The sequence below is a fragment of the Colias eurytheme genome, chromosome 7, assembly GCF_061535395.1.
Source record: "Colias eurytheme isolate Ceu_HAF_F1 chromosome 7, ilColEury1 Martin Lab GWU primary, whole genome shotgun sequence".
NCBI lineage: Eukaryota > Metazoa > Arthropoda > Insecta > Lepidoptera > Pieridae > Colias > Colias eurytheme.
In genome coordinates, this window is record NC_142986.1 from 7,262,033 (window position 1) to 7,284,705 (window position 22,673).

The following is a 22,673-nucleotide window of genomic DNA, read 5'->3' on the forward strand; positions in this document are numbered from 1 at the left end:
TATATATGGGGGTAGCGGAGCGTGGCAGTGTGTGTGTGTAGGCGGTGCATCATGCACATGCATTGTAACTGCACACTAATGCAGGATGGCTAGTCAAACTGGGCCCTTAGATTGATAGAGGTGGTAACGCACGACTCTATGCACTTTAAATTATTTGAATGTACATTATGGTAACTACAGTGGTGCAATTTTTTTAATAAATTATCGAATTTTAAGAAATAACAACACCACCACTATATTGTTATCAACCGTGAAAAATCCTAAGATTCTATAAGGTTAGTCAACCTTATTAATATAATACGTTTGTTTATGTCCTTAAATCAGCATTTAAAGAGGAAGTAAAAGAGTACAGTAGTATTTTTAGCTTACTTTTACACTTGCTTAGAGGTAGGTATTAGTCACATATGTATAAGTAATTTCAAATAAAAAAACGATATAGTTTTCGATATTATTATAATTATAACATTTTACCAAGTAATAGAAATTATAGGAACTGAAATACTTTTACAAATACAAATGTTTGATTTCTCCGTAACAAAATAAAGGAGTGCCTGCGCATCTTTGTGCACTTCCTTAAATGCTCCCACATAAATTCTGCTGCACTCAGTAAATAATGATGCTGTCTTTAAAACATATTTACTTTCACTACATTTTACAATATTAATAAGGAGATGTATGCTGCAGATCTGTATTTAAATAATTTAATTTATTTGCAGCATTCCTCATGATTTATTTCTTTACATAAATAGATATAAAAATAATATGATATCGTTTTCGAGTCTAGTTGATTTTATTATTTTTAGGAATTCGAATCTTAATTAATTGTTAAAATTGCTAAAAAAATTAGGTACCTAATTTATCAATTAACTTAAAATGGGTCTTATAAAAACTATAATCATTTTTCTCGCTTCGCAATTGAACATAATAAGCGTAATATTTCTTCACTAAGCTATTTCCTCAGTAATTTAGTTCGGCGTTAAAGTGCGGTTTACAAAATAACGCCTACAGCTATAAGCGCAGTTTTGTCTTGTTTATGAGTTTTAAGCTGTCGATAATTCTAAGGCGTTTTTGAATCATAAATAATAAAAAGAGACAAATTGCTTTTCATGTTCGTTGAAAATAATAAAGCTAGACCTGCCCTAATAAATGAATAGTTTGCTTTGCATTTATAATGAAGAATGAAGCCCTTAGCAAAGTACGTGTCCGTGAGTATTAGATATGATTCCTAAAGTTAAAGGTTTTCTTTTTTTTATATAGAGTATATTCAAATATATGCTAGTAAAATAAAAAGCCCATGCAAAATATACAGTTTAATTTCTTAGTATTCACAATCTAGCTTTTTACTTTCAAACACTATATTTGAAATATTACTGCACAAAGAGTATTCTCTAGATATTTCTTTTATTTATACAAAATACGTGTAATTATTCATACAATTCTTTATTGTTTTAAATACACAGTCTCTCTGTTCACAAAGATAATTTCTGTCACTGTAATCTCGATCATGAACAGATAATATGTATATAATTTGTTATTCGTTTTACGCACGCGAATTGTGTGAAAACCAGTAAGATTGTTTAATTACAAACATTTAAAACGATTTATTGTGTGTCATGAAAATAAACGATACGCTTTTTAATCTTAAGTATTTCTGCTGTTGGATAATATTAATTAAGATTAAACACATTTAATAACAAAACATTACACTTGTATTTTTAAGTTAATGAATGTTATTTAATACTGTTTTTTTTTTAACTAGAACATGTGAAAATCATTAAAAATCTTAAGAATTACTGTTTTTTTTCTTTTTTATTTGTACATGGTCAATTCGTTATATGTAGTTTATGTATTTCTCTTAACCCTAATTGTATTTCTCTCACTATTATCATAAAAATCATACAATTAATCCGGAAGGACAAATGTAAACAGCATGATTAACTACTACTGGTCTATAAAACTTTATGCCACACTTACGCAACAATTCTTTCCTAGGCCAAGCTTTAGACAACATCCAAAAGAAGTAAGGTTTTACTTTCCCCGCGTATTTCCTTCCTGGTCGTCCGGTCCGCATTGCTCTGCGGAATCAGGAAAGGGCGCGACTAACTTATCATTAGTGACACTCGATTCAGGAAGCCGAAATGTATAACTATAAATAGATATATTTAGGTAGGTAATAAGGCAGGAATCTGAGTGGTTTATCAAATATTTATTTTTTACTAACTACTACATGTTAAGTTTTGTTTATCTCTTTGTATTAAAATTGATATCAGTAGTTACTATGATAGAAGGACAATTTTATTTGTACAAAAACAACTTATTTTGATGTTTATATTTATAGCTACTGCATATAGAGGTAAACCTTTAGGTTTCCAAGCCTTTTCAAATTTTAACAGATATTTTTTATAACTTCATGATTGCTAACTTAAAAATAGAAGGTTAAGTAATATTTTTACCAAATTTAATATTCGATAGCGTTTGAATGTATCAATAAATATAATTTATAATTGTATTATTTTTTTTATTTAAAAATTAAATTATTACACATCAACCAACACATATTTTTGTTTAAGCTTATCTTTTTTAAAAGTAACTTGTGATATTTTTTGTGTCAAGTATGTGATGAATTTATGTGAAAAAATAATAAATGTACAGAAACCTTAGACAGAAACGGAAAAAACCAAGAACATAGGGACAGTTCCTATAGTAGGTAAAAATATATTGTAACTACGAAATAATACATAGAAATAAACAGCTTTGCTATCGTGTCTAAAAATAAAATATTAATCTGCATTATATCTGTGACTCTATTTAAACACAAAATTATTAATTAAACGTATAGAGATGTAGATTTATTAAATGCTTATTTTTGAGGCCAATAGAAAAGAATTTTCGGTTATCTTTTGCATCAAAATTTCTTAACTACTTGTCATAGTTTGACAAATATGTAAACGTTTGGACCGTCTCATATATGGAGGTCAGAGGTTAAGAGGATCTTTAGAAGAAGGCCAAACTCTATCAAATACGCTCTCATTTAGATACATTTTCTATGATCTCTTTACCATTATTACTAGATTTAAAAATTTTAAGTTGTTTATTTCTATTGAATTATTTTATGGTAGGAAAATGAATAGTCCATTAAACATTCTTATTTTTTATGAAATGTTCTCATTACAATCTCAAATTCATCTACAATTGTTAAAAGGAATATTCCTTTTGATGAGCTCACGTGATTGGTTTGGGTTTAGTATCATCCGATATTCTGACAAGATTTTCTTACCGCTAATAAGTAGAAAACAGTTCCTGTATTTCATACCAAAGTCTTACAAAATTAAATACAGATAGCCTGCTCTTAAAATAGTACAATAGTAAATATTGTTTCACCGTCCCTTTAATAGGTTATAATAATCTTTGAGAAATTATATTATTATATGTGCGTTGATTGAAGAATAATATGGGATCAAAAAGACAGATTTTTCACTTCTCTACGTTTATATATTAATTTAATAATTAATTTATTTAATTATTATCAGTTTGATTCGAGGTCTTCATATAGAGTGGGAGTCCAAAACCATTGTTATAATCCTAAATGGACAATATTGAAAATATGAAGCATCAAGTAGAGATAATATTTGTATATTAGATTACTGCATAATACTAAGTTGATTAGCTGGTAAATTATATGGTATTTGTTTGACATCAGAATATTTACTCTAAAAGAACAGAAAATAGCAATCTGTATTAGTTATGTATGAAGGTAAGCCAGACTTTATATAGGTAAAATGTAAATTAACGAATACAGTCCTACTTTTCAAAATGTCAAACTCATTTGTATGAGCCATTCACTTAGAACGCCAGTTTGATCCAATATATTTGTATCAAAGTTTCTGTTTCACATTTTAATGCTTCAATGCATTAGGTAATTAAGTAATTAAATATCGACATTTAAGAACATTATAATTGAACAATTATATTTGCATATTAATCAATTATAATTGAACTTTTCTATTAGGTTAATCTCCTTGTTATAGGAAAATAAAAAGTTATAAACATTTTAAATATCGTTTTATTAAAAATAACAATTTAACGTCTCATTTAATCTATAAGTAATTTTTAAAATATTGCACATTTTAACAGTCAGATGTTGTCATTTATACTGACGTAAAATAAATTAATTATTTTCAATAAAATTTGAATAATACTCTTCCAAAGTTTCCTTACTTTTTTAAATGTTTAGTGTGAAGCCTTTCTTTAGAAACCTTTGTCGAATGTGTACACTGTACACTATATACTACGAATACAATGATATCTATAAAGTTTCTAATAATTAAATTATATAGAGTCAGTTCTGACTAACTACAAACTGATTATTTCCAAAAGTAAGTTTAACATTTTTTATTATCTTATACTATCGTTAACAATAATTCACTCTTAAGTATAAATATGACATTACTCTGACTACATTTAATTACCATCTATATTTACAGTTCATTTTTGCCACAATTTTAAATTTACGACGACTTCTTCTTTTCACTTCTCTCGCTTTGTTTTTTCACTGCTACTTTCACAGATGATTCCATTTTGTTGTCTGGTTTCGACATTCTTTTCGGAAGAGAGTGGTAATTACGAGAATATGAAGGTTTGCTTGCTACTGGTACGTATTGTGAACTAACTGAATATTCTTCTTCAGGATTTAGATCTTGAGTATAACGTCCAGCTTGAAGATAATGCATCGAATTGACATAAGATACCTTTTCACTCGAGGGTGATTTGAATACTCTTTGCGGTACCATGATTCTATATTGAGATTGATATTTTGCAGATGGCATAGGAGTTACATAGCTTACAGTTTGAACGGTTTGTGTCGGCTTCTGCGGAGCATTATATGGATATGGAAACACTGTTGCTATTGTATGATCTTTGCTTGGGTAGTTTTCGGAAAGCGTAAATCCTTTTGGTGTCTGACTTGCGGCGGCTTGCGATTGGTAGGAATATACATCTTGACTTGGATTACCCCCACTGATTTCTTCATATTGCTCAGTGTGAATAAGACGTGAGGGGTAGACTGATACTTCAGCATCTTTCTGACTTGTTGAACTTGATGAATATGAAGTTGGAACTGTTTTAGCTAGGTCGTAGTTTGACTGTACTGCCTCTTTGGAATACCCTACGTTTTCTCTTTCTTCTTCGTACTGAGCCGCTTCTGTATCGGCTGAGGAATAATACGATTGACCTGACTGAATATTGCTTTGTTGCTCTACACTAGCGGCATCATAGCTTGCTGGCAATGCTTCTTGGCTAGCCGCTTGTGACTTGTACTCAACATTGTATGATTCTGGAACGTTTTCACTCTGTTGAACTGTAGTGTGCAAGGTTTGGTACTGCTGTACATGTTCCGGCTGTTGATATTGAGGTTGAACGTAGTGATGGGACGGCCCAGCCATTTGTGGTACGTATTGATATTGGTACTCATAGTGTTGTTGCGATGGTTGACGATAGAGAGATTGAGACTGTGGCACAAAATATTTGGGTTGGTTATTTGTTGAAGGATATCTAGCCATTACCGGTTTAACAGCAGAATACTGTACGCCTGAGTAATCAGACTGGGTGTATGAAGGTTTAACGTATGGATTAGCGTAATGTTGTGGCTCGCTCTCAGTTTGAGCAACTGGAGAATTTTGATAAGCCATGATTTGAGGAGCAAAGGAATAACCATGTTTTTTGAAATATTGATTAACTAACTGTTGTAAATTGACATTATTAAGATAAGATGATAGTGGATAGTTATTTGGCAGATTTGCATAAAGCTCAGCTGAAGGATTCTTTATCGAAGAACTTGGTATTCTTAATACTAATACAGGTACTATTCTTTGACCTAGCTGAGACTGGTGTGAACTTATTACGTCTTGTGTTAATCCTGCATTTTGATATTGGGGATTGGTAAGTAATTGCGAGGGGTTAACAAAGTAATTCGGCATTAAAGTAGGAAACTGCGCACTTAAGCCTGAGAATTCTTGGCCGTTGTATGTAGTGTACAAAGTTGATGAAGGTGCATCATTTGATTTTTGTGATACGGGTGGGGAAGGAGTCTTGAATTCAATCTCAGGTTTCTTATAATCATAAGATGAATGCTCATCTTTAACAGGCACTAGTTCATAAGCTTGCGATGGCTGTATTTCTACATTTGTTGTCGTTTTTTGATACTTGCTGCCAACTTGCATGTAGTCAGAATTATAGATTGTTTGATGTCCAGGAATATCTTCTTGGGAATAAGGATAAATCATAAACTTTCCTTTATCTTGCGCTGATTTACCAAAATAACTGTAAGTATATCCATTATTTGTCTTATAACCATACCCTAGGTTGGCATCAATTGTTCTTTTTCCTTTATATTTAGAGTCAGTATCATTGACTATTTCAATGGCAATAACAGCGGGGAAAGTCAATTTTTGTTCTGCAGGTTTCGTATCATTACCACTCTTCTTTATTTCTTCATCTTCTTTAATTTCTACTTCGCCCTTTTTCGCACTGGGAACTTCAGACTTTACTCCAAACTTTTCTTCGACTTCTCGTAAAAATTTTCTTTCGTCATCACTGAGTGCATCTGTCTTTTTATCTTTTTCCACTGCGCCTGGCTTGTATTTCTTGGGTTCCGGATCGGCAATTGTTATAGCAACCATCGTGCAGCATAATATCTGAAATTGAAAAATAATTATTATTATTATTTTTTATAAAATAATTTTTCATTTATCCCCACAAAACAGTGGATATTTCGTAGTAAAAATCCCACTCAATTCTTTCACAGAAAATTATTGCTTCTAGTTTGCTAATAGTATTATTATTTATGTAGTTTATTAATTTTTTTTTATGATAACAGATATTACACAATATAAAAATATAGTTATTGTACCTAGTATTGCGTGTCTATGTATAAGTAATATCATTTTATGCAAATACTTTAGTTGCTTGAAATCTGATATTGCCGATAAATAAATAAAGCTTCCAGGCATTCTGTTGTAATGTGTACAAACACATAAGTTTATATAATGTAAATCTTGGCAATAAGTCATACGGTAGGCTTAAAGATGAGAAATTTTAGTTGCTTCACAATTTATGCAATAAAAGTAACGTTGAGTTAGCTCATAATACATTACACGGATTTAAATATATGACAGAGTTTACAACATACTGCGGTACGTTTATAGAATGCCATCTCAACCGTCTAATGTTATACCGACGTAAAATTAAGCTGACGCAATTTTAGATAGGTAATGAGGAAAACCACAAAAAAAATTGCAATTCATGGCATATTTCACATATAATATGGTTAACATAATTAATTTCATCTTAATTTGACACAATTAATAACGAAAAACCTATGGATTTTAACAGGTTACAGGCTATTATTAGTTTCACCTATATATTTGTAAGTAACCGACTCGATCGATCGATTTTAACCCACTTTAAATGGACAGGTTTAATTCAAACTTTGCACACTAATCAAGGATCAAAGACAATAGGTACATTAATTTCATGAGTTTAAGCGGGTTTTATTCGTTTTTTTTATTTATTTACCTCATAAAAAAACTTGAGAAAAAGAGTGACATTTAATTTTTTATCTAACACAAATACGACCATCGGTTGAGAAATCGGAAATAACTTAATGTAAATATCACTCATTTTCTCTGCAGAGTAAACTTAAAATATTTACTTTGTGAAAATTATTTAGCATTTGAGACCTTTTTACCTACATCTGTTTGTTTTTTGAACCACATTAATAGCAATATTATGTGATGTAAACTATACAATGTAGGTACCTTCTTAGAGATCAGGTCAAGCACATACCTAGTAGATGCTTATTACAAATGAATTTTAAGCTATTGCATAGCTTCTATCGCGGGCCTTGAGCGCGGGGACCGAATCGAGAAATTCCGTAACGAAAAAACCTCACGCTCCCCACTCCAACGGGCTCGGAAGTGTGGCTTGAAGGCATGCTATGCAATAGCTTTACCACAGAGAGCTTTACCGCGGCAGTCCCCGAGTGCCACACGTCTTTTTTATCCTATGCGTAGTATATCTAATATTACATTATAATTCGTTTTAATTCAAGCATTACGGTAGTATTTTAATAAAAATTAAAACAAAATATGCCTAATTTATACGATCGATTTGTTTTCACGTAGATATAAATAATTCTGCCCACTCATACAACCTCATTTATAAATGTGTTTATGTAATCATTTTCTCAAGTTATGAATACAACCGACCCGGCGCGGCGTGCCCTGTGCTTTTCTAACTTATTAATTCACTCACATAATTAAAATTTAAATTAATTCATACAGCGCATGATATAATACGTTTTGCGTATTGGATAATATCTATTTATATAATACATTCTTCCGTTTTTTATACGACTTGTTAAAGCTAATTAAAAAAGTTTCATTATACGTTGCATGGTAATATGGCAGGGTTCAAATTAAACAGGAAAAATACACTGAACAAAATACTAAAGGAATTAATAATGATAGTACTTAAGTAAAAGTGTGCAATGTCGTTGCAATTTGTTATTAATCGTTATTATAAAATTTCTCTGCAAAAAAATTAAAATGTGAATTGTCTGTGGCAAATTCAATTTCATTTAATAGTTGTAACTTTTTAAATACTAATAGCATACTATGTCTTCAAAGTGATAAAACAAAAATTACTACGTTACTTCTTGGCTAAGACTACAGAATAATAACTAGTAGCTAGCTAAGACTCAAGTTCCATTTTTCCTACAGCGCACTACTCTACTCAGCTTACTGTTAATTAGCAACTCATCATTCTAATATACAAAACATTTTCTTCTAACTTTACTTAATGAACAGTCTTTGCATTTAGATATTATCTCAAATAAACGAAGATATTCGTCCAAACATGCACAAATGATGCACATTACGTGTTGGTAAAGCGAGATGAAAGTGAGTTTCGCGATAAATCGACATAAAAGAGAAAGTATTCAACGGGATTGCAACTGAATAATATATTTCCTGCCGTAATCCTAGTGATATGTCATAGAACATTATCATTATCCACGATCAAGTGGTCATCTGCATCGGTGCGATGACAGCGGTTAATGCGTGTTTTTCAGATAGGAAGAGACGGTACAAGTTTATCGAACGGAATTCATGAATCATGATAGTTCACACTTTTAAAGCCTAAATCCAGTAATACAAAGATAATTTTTTTGTAATCAAAATGCTATATTGTGTTAATCGTTTTTCTCAAACTTTTTACATGTATAAAAACAATAAATATTGGTTTCAAACACACGTGCCTTTTTTTCTCACTAAGAATTTATTTCAAACGTCGAATTAATTCAATTCCTTTTTTTAAGGTATTCAAATTAATACTTCCTTCTGTTCAATACATACAAAACAACAACAAAACAAAAACAAGAAAGTAAAAAGTCAACTTTAATAAAACTCTACAATTCAATCACTTGTAAATTATATATGCATTGTGAATTTACGATCGATTTGGAAACGAGTAAAAGTACAAATCCAAGATTTAAAAAAAAAAGTTCGTAAAATATTATCGATCATTAGAATTCTAGCAGCATCGTCGATTCTATTTATAAACTTGCAACACTCACATTTAGTAGAAATAAAAAAAAATCTTTATTGCACCTTTTGATTTTACAATATTAGAATAGCAGGCTAGGCAAAGCCTGTGTTAAAAGAGAGCCAAATTGAAATGTAATGATATCAAATAACATGACTTATTGTTATAACAATGATGTACAACATATTATATTGAATTCAATGAAGCAATTCGCCCAAACAAATGTCTATTGTCTGGTTTAAGTAATTGCAACCTCAATCAACACTTCCATTCAAAATAGACTAATATCCCATCATTGTTCGTTACGCAATATTATAATTACATACTATAATTATTTTTCTTCCAAAAATGTAGGCCGGGAGATTTATTATTATACATTATTTGATTACATGACGCCTATTGTGATTTTTTCTGTGCAATGTGGTATAAATTTTGCAACAATTTATTGTATAAGTACATGGGTCAGTAAGCTTTAATTAATAACACTATATGAGATGATACTGACTGATTGACGCACTAATCGTATAGTGAGTTTTATAATTTGACTAGCAGTCCGCCCCGGCTTCGCCCGTGGTACATATTTACGTTTTCTCTACGTAAGAACCGTCCTCGTACTTCAAGGAATATAATAAAAAAAGAATTATCGAAATCGGTTCAGCCGTTCTCGAGTTATGCGCTTACCAACACATTTTGCGATTCATTTTTATATATAAGATTATCAACTAATTGTACTTAGAGATAATGGAGATGGATATATTAAGAATCCTACAATAGTCTACAGTCTCTATTAGATTTTCTTTACAATAAGCAATATAACTATTTTCATGTCGCGTACTTAGAAACTATTATCTGGGTCAGTGTGAAACAAGATTGCGTTGGAACCAAAACAGATAAAATGTCAAATCGAATTGAATTGCAAATATTAAAGTTCAATATAATTACTATTTCCTCTAAGTCTCTATATCTTGTAGTCTACAATATAAATTGTTTGTATAAATAATAAGTCATTCAATTTAATGTACTGTATAAACAAAAATAGTTTTGCGATCATGACAAAATACATTCTCATTTTTCAATAGTAAAAGAAACGATACATAATATGTATAAGGTTTAGTTAATAGATATTTTTTCATTTACGCCAATATTATAGAGAGTTTATATTCGATTTATAGTTTGGTTACATGTTTTAGATAAAATGAAAAGCTACGCTTAAGCTACCGCTTGTGAAAATTTTCCCAAAAGAGCTATAGATAGCTACATCTCTGTTTATTACTAGTAATCCCGGGCATAGTAAGAGCTTAATTAATATATAATAAATGAATGTATGATTAAAAATATTCATTTTATTATTTGTATTATATGAAATGGACCCCGAATATCAGTTTGTAGAATAGTACTTAGTATTAGTAGGTACTTTTATAACAAAATATATAATATATATATATTTTATATTATATATTTTGTTATGTAAGTATATCTTTTTATGTTATGAAATCATAGGAAAAACTCCACAAAAATGTTTTTACAATCTTCAAAGATATACTTTGACAGTACCTAGTAAATAAATTTGCGCACACTTAGTGCGCACAACATGAATGTTAGAGTTTAAAAAATATAACGTATGTATGTGCTATTATCATATACAGTAGTTCCAATAAACATGTATCGGAAGCAAAACAGGCTACTTTATATCACTTGTACAGTTCAATCGCGGAATCAGTTATAGTGAAGCTAGATTGCATACAAAAATGTAGGTGAGAGATGCAACTGGCCGCTTTTTGATTGTCAACGTACCGTTTAGACCGTTATTCGAAGCCGAAAATAATTTCTCACATTGATTGATTCGTATGACTATTTAGCAGTAACAAGTTAATACACAATTAAAAGTTTTTTCAATTTATTACAAAACTATATATTGTTTACTTAATAATAATTAATCGAAGTTATAAACTCGTTAGTTAGGTACTAAAGTAAATTGATGTTTATGTTTTAATTGCTCTAGCCGTCAGATAAATCGCAAATGATTTATTCTAATCCTTATTCTTAAAACAAACAAGACCTTCCTTTTTGAAAAGTTCAAGTGATATTAATTAAAAGGAAGTCTATTTTGTACTTTGTGGATAAATAAGTTTTAGAAATAATTTGGATAATTTTTTGTATTGTACCTATTAAAGCCAAATTAAATATCACTCTGTAAAAATACAAATGAATAATAAATGTAAACAAACTTGATTTTATAATTTCACTTTAGTTATTACATTGATGACTCTAAAATTAAAGTTACTCTACATTTAATCGTATTATAAAGCTTTCAGTATTTATTATCTAGAACAAAAAGTAACTATTCTTTAAAAAAAATTAAATTCCATTGTTCTCTCTATAATGTATAAAGTTGTAAAAAAAATAAAGACATTACCAAAGTAATCCACCGCATCGTTGCTACCGGATAATAAAAGCCGCTTCACTTCTGTCAAAAGAAAACAAACTTTGAATCACTACACTGCACCGCACAACACTATCACACCATGCATCTGCATGCTACAATAAGCTGTATCCTGTATACAAAAAGCTCAAAATCGATTCCATTATTTTAGCATACAAGATCACCGTACCTGATTTCGTGTTCCAGTGGTCGAATACGTAAAGCAATGGGTTCGTGAATCACTATGTTACGTTCTTTTATACCTCGGAAGAGTTCACAAGATGCGCTATCCGAAAGCACGCTCATAGTAAAGCGAACTATAATTTGTACGACAGAAGTAATTGCACACTTTCACTCGAACTTGGCAGGACAGTCAGCCCTTGAGCGAAGGCTAATGCAATTTGTGGTAAAATAAGAAGGACACAACCAGTTGCATTATGTGGTAATTCATTTTGTAATTACATTTTTAGCTTTTTGTTTAGAAATAAATACCGTAGCGCAATCTAGCACACATTTCATTTTTATAACTTGAATAAAAACAGTTCATGTTCATTTTCTCTGTACAATTTCATCTTATGTAACCTTAATATGATATTAACAAAATCTTACCTTATTCTGTTTTTTCCAATTATTTACATATATAACATTTACTCATTCATCTATTACTTTAGTATGGTGATGTCTTACAATTTTTAACTTCCAAGAAGCTACATCAAATGTCGCACCCTTATTAGTTGAACGTATAACATCTCATGACTTGTGGCGCTTTCAATTTATTTGCATAGACATAGATGAACCAATACAAGAATCTCGCCTATTTATAAACTTATTTGCTAAAATAATATTTATTCGTAATGAGATAATTCCAATGTGTAAATTTTGCAGTAAGTATAACTATTTTAAATTAAGTTGAACATTATGTGTAATCGTGTTTATAAGTAAGTGTAAATGAAATTCTGATACAATAGAATTTTGAATGGTAAACATCATTCGAGATATTATAATAACTAACATATTGAGAGAATTCTCATTTTAAATGTTTTTTTTTAATTATTTATCTGTACCGTTTAAATACAACAATAATTATTATGTGTTACTTTTTGTGTTTTATAGTAGTAATGCACATTGGCAATACCACAGAATACATAATAGTAGTTAAACGCTAGCAATACCTCAATAAATTTTGAATTTCTAAACGAAAAAGGATCCCTTAAATAAGGCATTTCTATAACTCTATGTAATTGTTAAAGTATTGATAAAAACGTTCATTCGATAAACAGATCTGCATCACGTATTCTCTTATTAAGACAACTACAAAGATGGGAACCTCCCGCGTCTTCTTTCAAAAATTACACTATTATGTACTATTACAATGCTAGAGACTGTTTCATCCGAATTAGTGTTGTATAATCGTTTATTTTAAATTAATTGGCCGGAATAACTGTGGTTTCTAAAATGCTGTTAATGTTTTTGTATTAATTTGGGCGTGCTTTACGTGAACTGTGATAGCTTTCTCTTGTGTGAATTATTAAATTTATCAGATATTTTGGTTACTTTTTATATTAATTGTAAAATTTGAGATAATATCACGCTTGCATTGATATAGTAGATCCCGTGATGTGGTATAATTTGTTAAAGTCCATTACCTTGCAGTAGATTACACTATTTGACATAAATTTGTCAACGTAATATTAATGTATTGCTTGACTTATAAAAATGATCAAATCTAGTCTGCTTATCTTTATGATCAATAATTTTATAAGAAGAAATTGCGTATGGTAATCTGTGATCTGTCCCATTAGATTGAGAAAAATATTTTCTAACAAATAAATATCTGAGAAATAGGTACTTCACAGCTGGTTAAATCGTATTTAATGAAACGTTTTAATATTGTTTTACTGAGGTTATGAATTTCTTTTTATGCATTGCATCTAAGTATTAAAGATGACATTACGATTTAAAGATGATTGTATTTCGATGCATAATCTATACTTATCTATACAATATTATAAAGCTGAAGAGTTTGTATGTTTGTTGTTGTCCGATTTGAAAAATTCTTTCGGTGTTAGATAGCCCATTTATCGATGAAGACTAATATAGGCTATATATCATCTCGCTAAGACCAACAGGAGCGGAGCACTGCGGGTAAAACAGCGGAGCACAGCTAGTATAGTATATAAGGAATCCATTGACATAATATTATTTGATTATTAATTTTAAGGTTATCTCATTTGACACTGATTGCAAAATACTTCCTGCTCGCTTGCCGGATGGCATTCTTATTTCCCACACTTGCTCTATAGGTAGATATGGAACTCTCACGGTTTAATAAGATTATTTTTCAATAGTACAATATAAACTAGTTGATTAAGTATGAGAAAATATATTCATAACGCAAGTCATCTAAATTTGAATATTCGCTAATGTTTTATGACGGTTGTCATAATCAAATCGTTGTAATAATTTTAAATTACAATCGTTGCAAATGTTAGAATTTATAATATTTTTATTTAACTGACATTTGACACTGTTGTAAATCAAAATAAATGTTTCTTCTCATGCTGTTCAAACAAGTAAAGATATAAGAATGTGTCAATGTCATTTTGTAAAAATTAACTGTACATAAAAATAACATACTATTCTATTGTAATTTTTGAGCATTTTTAATTTCCATCTTCTTAATTCTCTTACAAAAAACGCTAGACAGCCTAGTACACATGATCGCACGTTCCTCTTCTATTCCATTTTAATCAGACTTCGTTGCAACAGAGACAAAGTCACGCCTTATTTTATACGTGGAGAAAAATGTTTAAAAATTAAGGCCTTTGGGTCCTGGATTATATGGTACTTGCACTATAACAATGGACTAACGACTAAACTCCACTGTGTTGCTTGAGCCACTCCAATGACGAAGTCGTGGAAATTTTTTAAAATTTAGCCATGACCATTAGAAATCCTACACAGTATTTTCTTTTCATTGTAAAGTAACACCTCTAATTGCTTAAATTTTAGATGTTAATTAATTTTTCTGCTTATCTAATATTTTATATCTATGTGTCGAACATACAAACCACTAGATCAACAAGGCATTCATGCCTAATCGTAATATAATTTTCAGAGCGTGCAATATACGCTAAAAATGGGCAAGTTATATCTAGTGAATTCCTTCTGTTTTTGTACTAGGAAGTACTGTAACAGTAATTCTGGATATAGGTATATGGTTTAAAAATATTCGCACACGACGAATTTGTTATACATATTTATTAAAATTCAATTAATTGTAGGAGACGTATCGTTTCCATAATATAAAGAATTGTTGACATTTATATAATATTTTGATGTATTTTCAATACTTATAATGGCTAGAATCGTGACTGAGCTGTCTATCACGTACATAATTCAGACGCAATATGCTAAGTAACTTTCATAATTGAATTATAAAAGAGGTATTTTTCAGTTTTATGTAATTTTGTAATGTTTCATCATTTGCGAAGTTCGTAATTATTCGTTATTTACACAACCCTCGATGAATTTATAATTATGTTAAATTTTTTGAAAGGTATTATTCACCTAGTGCTAAGTAACACTCATATAATAACCAAGGTTCATTACGAGACGTGAGTTAAGAAATATCAATTAATTGTATAGTGTATACTTTGTCAAACATACTATTAAAAACTGCCTGAGAATATTATTATCTAATTAACACAACAATTTACTACAGATATAAAAAAAATTATTTTAATTAACCACGATTGAATATCTATGTCTATAAGTACTCATTTTATAAACAAGTAAACTTTGTCAATTAAAAAAATAATAAATAAAAAGTATCATGGGCTGATTTTCTTTTTTTGTTCAAATTCCGGATCAAACCGGGTGTAACAGAGACAAGTAGCTAGTATTTCTAAAACTGGGTTATGTTTAATAAAGCACCTAGCTCGTCCGCCTCCTTGGTACAGTGGTTTATGCGTGAGCGTTGACCGAGGGAAGAGAAAAAAATGTCTTGGTCGGGCAGGACACTGAAGGCTGATCACCTACTTGTCCCTAAAGAAAATCGATCAGTGAAACAGATGTATGTACACATTTGCCCCTTACCTCACTAGGGGACACGGAACTTTACTACTATCTAGCCCGTCACCCTCGACTGCGTGAATCTAACATTAGAGTCATAAAGCACAGCTTCAGTAGAATTACATTAGCAACTTAACTAATAAAGCAATTATGAAGAAACAGGAAATATTCTTATTGGCGGAAAGAGTGTTTTTTCTTACCGCAATCGTGATACTTGTATAACAACATTTACAATTAATTTCTTTTACCCACACAAAGGCGGAAACAAAACCAATAAAGACCGGTTTTTGTTTGAAGAAAAGCTCTCAAACTTTAATTATTAAAGTATTGTTTAATTTTAAATACATATCATATTTTCAAATAGTTTATTTGTATTGGTGTTTATGTTTAAAATGAGTATTTTAATCATGTTATTATATAATTACCAAATTACAAAGAGTACTTATTTAAAGGGATAGTGTAAAGATTGGAACGAATATACACACACATTTTCTTTTATATGTACAACTAATATAATAGTTTCAAATCAATATACATAAACATAAATTTAGAATTAAATTATGCATTGCTAATTTTAATGTTTTAATAGAATGTCACTAGTTAAAAGCTATTCCAGGAAGAAGGTACATAAGCTTATGAAAAATATTATGAAACACGTAATATTATTACGTCTTATAAAATATGAAATTTAAATGTATTATTATTTACCTATAAAAGACATCAACGCATTTAGCGTTCGATTTGATAACATAAGTTAATTTTGTTTGTATGTATTTTCACTATTTTTCTCCTTACATAATAGACCGTTTTTATAGCATTCGGTGTATCAAAATTAAAAAAACGCATTTTTAATCAAATGTTAATTAATTAATTATAATTGATGTATATTATATACGATTTCTGTTTGAGTTATTTTTTGCGTAATGCTATCCAGTTAATTAAATATATTGTACAAATACATTTTTAACTGTTTTTTACACTTTTAACATTAACATTGCAATACTGCAGCTACCTTGCTACTCAACATATTTGACAGTTTCTACCGACCTACTAACCCGAACATTTTGTATGCACAGATTATGTACAGAAACACATATGTGTAAAATATTGAAATTTATGGACTATCATGCAATATTATTACCTATGTATTGAGAACAGATCACTTGTTATATATTATGTTTACATAGCATAGCATTCTACTAATTATATTGGATTATTCTGATCAAAAAGTTTAATTCCTCAATTAATATAGAAACTAACGGTGAAATACATTTTGTATGTATACCATGTTTACTTGCAAATAAACGATTTATTTATTTGTTGGCCATTTACTACTTTATATTATTTATACTTAATACTATAAAGCTGAAGAGTTTGTTTGTTTGTTTGAACGCGCTAATCTCAGGAATTTCTGGCCAGATTTGAAAAATTCTTTCGGTGTTAGATTGCCCATTTATCGAGGAAGGCTATATATGATCATGTTAAGATCAACAGGAGCGGAACCACGCGGGTGAAACCACGGAGCACAGCTAGATTTATAAAGTTTTATTGAATGCCAAACCTTTACAAACACATCAATCAAGAGGTCAATGAACATGCAAATGTCAAATAGAAACATTTTACTAATTCGTTTCGCAGAAATACAATGCAGTTTATTAATAATATTGGAATCTTTTATTTCATTGCCATTGTCAAGATATTATGGCATTACGAAAGCTATATATTTTTTGCAAACCGGAAATCTCCTCTGACGATTCTAGAACAAGAAATGTAGAAGAAAACATTGTATTTAAAATAAATGTATAAGCCATCAAAAGCATTTGAGTTATCTAAATATTATAAAAAAATAATAAAATCTTATTCATCAAATAATAAATTATTACATCAATGCTTTATCAAAAAATATAAAACATTGAAATTATTTTAAATATTTAATAACAAATTATAATGAAAATAATCTCTTAGCTTTTTATATAAATGATTTTACATGTTATTGTACATGTACTGTGTACTGTAATTTTAAATGGTGTGCTACCATAAATGGTTAATTAAATAAATACATGTTGACGTTTAATTCTTTACACATAATATATAGCCAAAGCACTCAGTACGAAATAACCATAGATTAGCCTCTGGTGGTCTCGTTGTAATAGCCTCATTACATTGAACACATTATACAATCAACACATCATCATAAGTAATTAATGAATATCTATAATTGTTACACAACATATTACTAAATCATGTATCAAACACGTGGAATATTACGAATTCCAATGTGCCAGAAACCTGGCTCTGAGTGCATCAATTATAAAGATGATGTTATTTAAATTATATAGGAGTATATTTTTAAACGTGACATTCTTAGAAAAGTGAAATTAATTAATATCAATGTTATGTGTTGAATATCTGCAAATTTTTTAGTATGTCATAATAATCATCATATTCAAAACCAGAAGGTTTTCCCTCAATAATATTTATAAAAATTTATTCTAGCCAATAATCAAAAGTGTTTCAATAATATTGTACATTTACAAGGTACATATATGCAATTTTACATAAACGTTTTGATTATCATAGTTGGTGTATTAAATAATTTTATCAATAAATAGAAGTGATTTATGTAGTAAGTGCAACTCTTTTTCCATGCTCAATATAAACACAGCATATATTTACAACATTTATGTGGTATTGACTTTAGCAGACTAATCTCCATACACCTAGGCAACAGACTTCAATCAGAACAATGACGCGCGCTCAGTTTTCACTTTTACTCACAAAAGAACCATCGCTTAGCATGCATGAATTCGGGTGTAATAACCGAGGAGATGTTTTCTTTGCATTATTAATGAGCTTTGCTCTTAAGATCTCACTAAATCGTCACGTTAACTGACCGTGCGGTTATGTAATTGTATGAGAATTATTCGTAATCGGGTGCTCTAGTTGTTTCAATCGTTTATTTGATGATGATGAATGATGGCGTCATTAACAAACTGTCGATTGTATTACTGCTATTTTGTTTGAATGTAATTGAGTCAGTTAATAAAAAGATTTCTATCGCACGTGTGTGGAATTAAAAACAATATTTTACGCAATACAATAAAACAACAGTAGTGAGAAATACCATAAAGCATTCTGTTGATGATTACATCCCAAGTCTTAGCTATTGTATAGTAATTTAAACTTTCATCGATTACTAAAATGTAGAAAGAAGTAGTAAGAATTTAATTAAATAATTTACTATAAATGTTTTTATAGACATATCCGAACAGGAACTAATAGTTTGTGCGAAGTCGTGCAACTTTAAAATGTAAATTAAGTGGAAAAAGAGAAAATTACATGTTTAAGTTATCTAATATGATCAACATGGTTGCAAAATATGACATAACTTCGAATTAAAAATTGAATAGGAAATTAAATTTGTTATTTTTATCATTCAAAATTAATGTTAAATAATTCAAGGATCTCTTTTATTTTTATAGCTGTAAATGCCATTGAGTTTTTTTTATTTTAGAAATTTATTAAGGTATTCAAATATTTTGACGATTTTATTTCATACAAATGCCTATCTTGTCAGTTTTATGTTTTATTGTAATTTGTACTATAGGGAAGCGCTTGACAACGATCCCGCTTAATCGTAAGCTAAAATCCCTAATAGGTAGCAGTTCAATGTTCTGTTGAAGACATTCATAATACCTATATGTATTATTATATGTATATAACATAAAAAAAATCAACGTTTGTTGTCTTTGAAAAGTGAAATTATTATTTTTGTAATCAATCAACGCGTCAAAATCACACATTTGTTTCATTTGTCACAAGATAATGAAATTTTGTGTTTGGTTTCTTACCACAGAAAGATTCTAATTTTGGTGTCTATTTGCTGGTCATCGCTATGTACATTATTTGCAATAGTTTTAAAATCAATATACTATCGTGATGCAAAACTTAAGGTCAAGTGTTATATATAATTATTTCATTCCAACCATAGTCAAATTTACTTTAAGCACTTGCTACTATTATCACAAACTTGTAAAACGTATTTGCATCGTAAATATTTTACAACTATCCTCATGTATATCATCTTATAAAAAAAAAATGAATTAAATTAAATTAGATTATATTTAAATTAGATGATATTTTTTACGAAAACACTATGTCAATTTACTATTGCAACAGTAATAAACATGAAAATGTGTCTGGTAAACGAAGAGCCAACACTGTTTGTGTTTTTATTCTTGTTTGAAAATGCTTTTCCTTAGTAACGTATTTTTGTATTTAAATATCTTTTTGTTTAAATTTTTACCTACAAGTATTTTACAAAAAATACATAATTAATGAACAAACCTGATGATATGAAATTGTAAAAAAATTAAGACATCTAAAGCCTTCTTCTTCAATCATTTATTTCATTGAAAACTAAATCCACGTGTTGAGGAATTGCTGTTAATATTTTGCTGATAGTTATTGCAAAGTTGTTGAAATGTTCTCGCTCGAGGAGGGGCAGCAACATAGTTGATCAACTGTTGCGCAAACAATTTTAACCAAAAATATGAGGTTGAAGAATTTTGTAAACAGTGACATCTGTTAGCAATTCTCTGCTTCACCTGACGAGAAATGAATGGCTGATCGAAGAAAATTGAAAGTAAAAACTTACGGACTTGGTAATTATATGCTTGGTAGATTTGTGATGTGCAAAACTTGTGCAGAAGAAATATAATAGATGGCGCTGCACCTACTTTCTCAAATTCTACGTCTCAATTAATAGTATAATATGCAAAAAAATCCAACTACACTCATACATGATATCTATAATTGTGATATTTATCCTAAAAATAATTTGTAAAATCTGTTAAATTAAGAATCATATTTAATACGCCTACAATTTCAAGATAGCAATCATGTTAGTGATATTGTGACACGATATAGTAGTAAAGGCGTAAAATTTTATAATATTTATTTATTTAACAATTTAATATACCACACCAAGTAATATTTACAATTATACAAAGACGATTAATATGGTAGGTACATTAGGCGGCCTTATCGCTTACTAGCGATCTCTTCCAGGCTGCCCAAGGTAAGAGATAAAGAAGAAATACATGTTACGCGGGTTAATATAATAATGTTTTATGATTTCATGCATTGCAATCTAAATTCGTGGTAAAGGCTTTTACTGTAAAATTTCTCATAGTATTAAAAAGTTTAATAATGCTTTTTTCAGAAAGCTTACTATAGTATTAATTAATGTATGGAGAATGGTCATCCATGGAATGTAGTCGTTTTGGCGCCTCTTCTTTGTAACAACTGCTTTTCTAGCTGGTGGTAAATAGTTTCATTCGGTGTTCTAATGATAAATAAGCTATAGACTCTATAGTCTAATTGAATTAATAAAGTTCAGGTTTGAGTATTAAAATAAAAAATTACATGAATTATAATTATTTTGCTTTAAAATTGCTCTATGTCCAACAATTATATTATTTTCTGTTTCATTTAAAAACAGTTATTGTTATTTAGCATTGTTTAGTGTTCATTTTATTATACAATTAAGATTTTGATGCCTCCCTACACTTATCCTTTACCTAAGGGTAGAGATCACTCTAAAATAATAAGGCCCATTATACATAAAGCTAATTAATGTTATTTTATTTTCCTTTTTATCAAATGTATAATAAAAGTGTAAAATAAATAAATAAAATAAAAGTATTTATTTACCGAAAAAAATTTTTTCCAATTAAATAATAAACGTAAAATCTTTAAAGCAACGCTAATTTCACTCTTTTTATTGTTTAAAAAGACAAAAGCATTTTTATTAAAAAGATTACCTAACTGTCATGAGCTTTTATCTTAATCTCTGTGTTTGTTTTGTATTGAGCCATATTTTTTCCATTTACTGCTTATATGTAATTAAAATGTTATAGTAGAGTAGAAAGTTATGTAGAGTATAAAATATATTAACATTACATTTTTTTCATATAATCGCATAGCACATGTAGAAAAATATACGATAAAATAATCTACTTCTTATTTAATTTGATTAGGCTTTTTATTTAGTTGAATAGAATATTTGAATTGGTAGATTAATAACAATCAGAACAGAGAATTGGTACATTAATAACAATTAGAAATTTTATAAGTTCAACAAAACTGAAATGTTGAAAACCATTGCATTCGCACCAATATCTTACTAATAATACAAACACGAAGGTTTAAGAATGTGCGAATGTATTTTTGTTACGCTCTCGCGCAAAATCAGTTGGTCAAATCTGTATGGAATTTGGTACAGAGATAGATTATAGTCTGGATTAGCACATGGGATACTTCAACCCGGATATCACGCCAGCGACGCCTCGTGTAAAAGCTCGTATTTCAATACAGTACTACGAGAGATATTCTTTAACGGTTAACCAAACCAAAACTTTTGAATGATTTATCGTTAAATATATTTTTTTTTTTCTATGACTTTCTTTTTACGGACGGTTTAGGTAATTCTAAACGTTTTTAATGGGAACTGAATATTATAACCATAGAAATCTAAACATTATAATCACACCTACAATGGAGATTGGATAATAGG

At 29.4% G+C, this 22,673-nt stretch overlaps 1 protein-coding gene across 1 annotated transcript; it reads right to left on the minus strand.

Annotated features, from left to right (window-relative positions):
• Positions 1 to 4,040: 4,040 nt before the first annotated feature.
• On the minus strand, positions 4,041 to 12,319 carry LOC149907148 (uncharacterized). Its single transcript, XM_090103528.1, has 3 exons — positions 12,213 to 12,319; positions 12,017 to 12,067; positions 4,041 to 6,692 (listed from the first exon to the last, which is right to left on the minus strand). Exons 2-3 carry the CDS (start codon positions 12,032 to 12,034, stop codon positions 4,509 to 4,511), a joined length of 2,202 nt encoding a protein of 733 aa, XP_089959654.1. The 5' UTR covers positions 12,035 to 12,067; positions 12,213 to 12,319; the 3' UTR covers positions 4,041 to 4,508.
• Between the last annotated feature and the right edge of the window lie 10,354 nt (positions 12,320 to 22,673).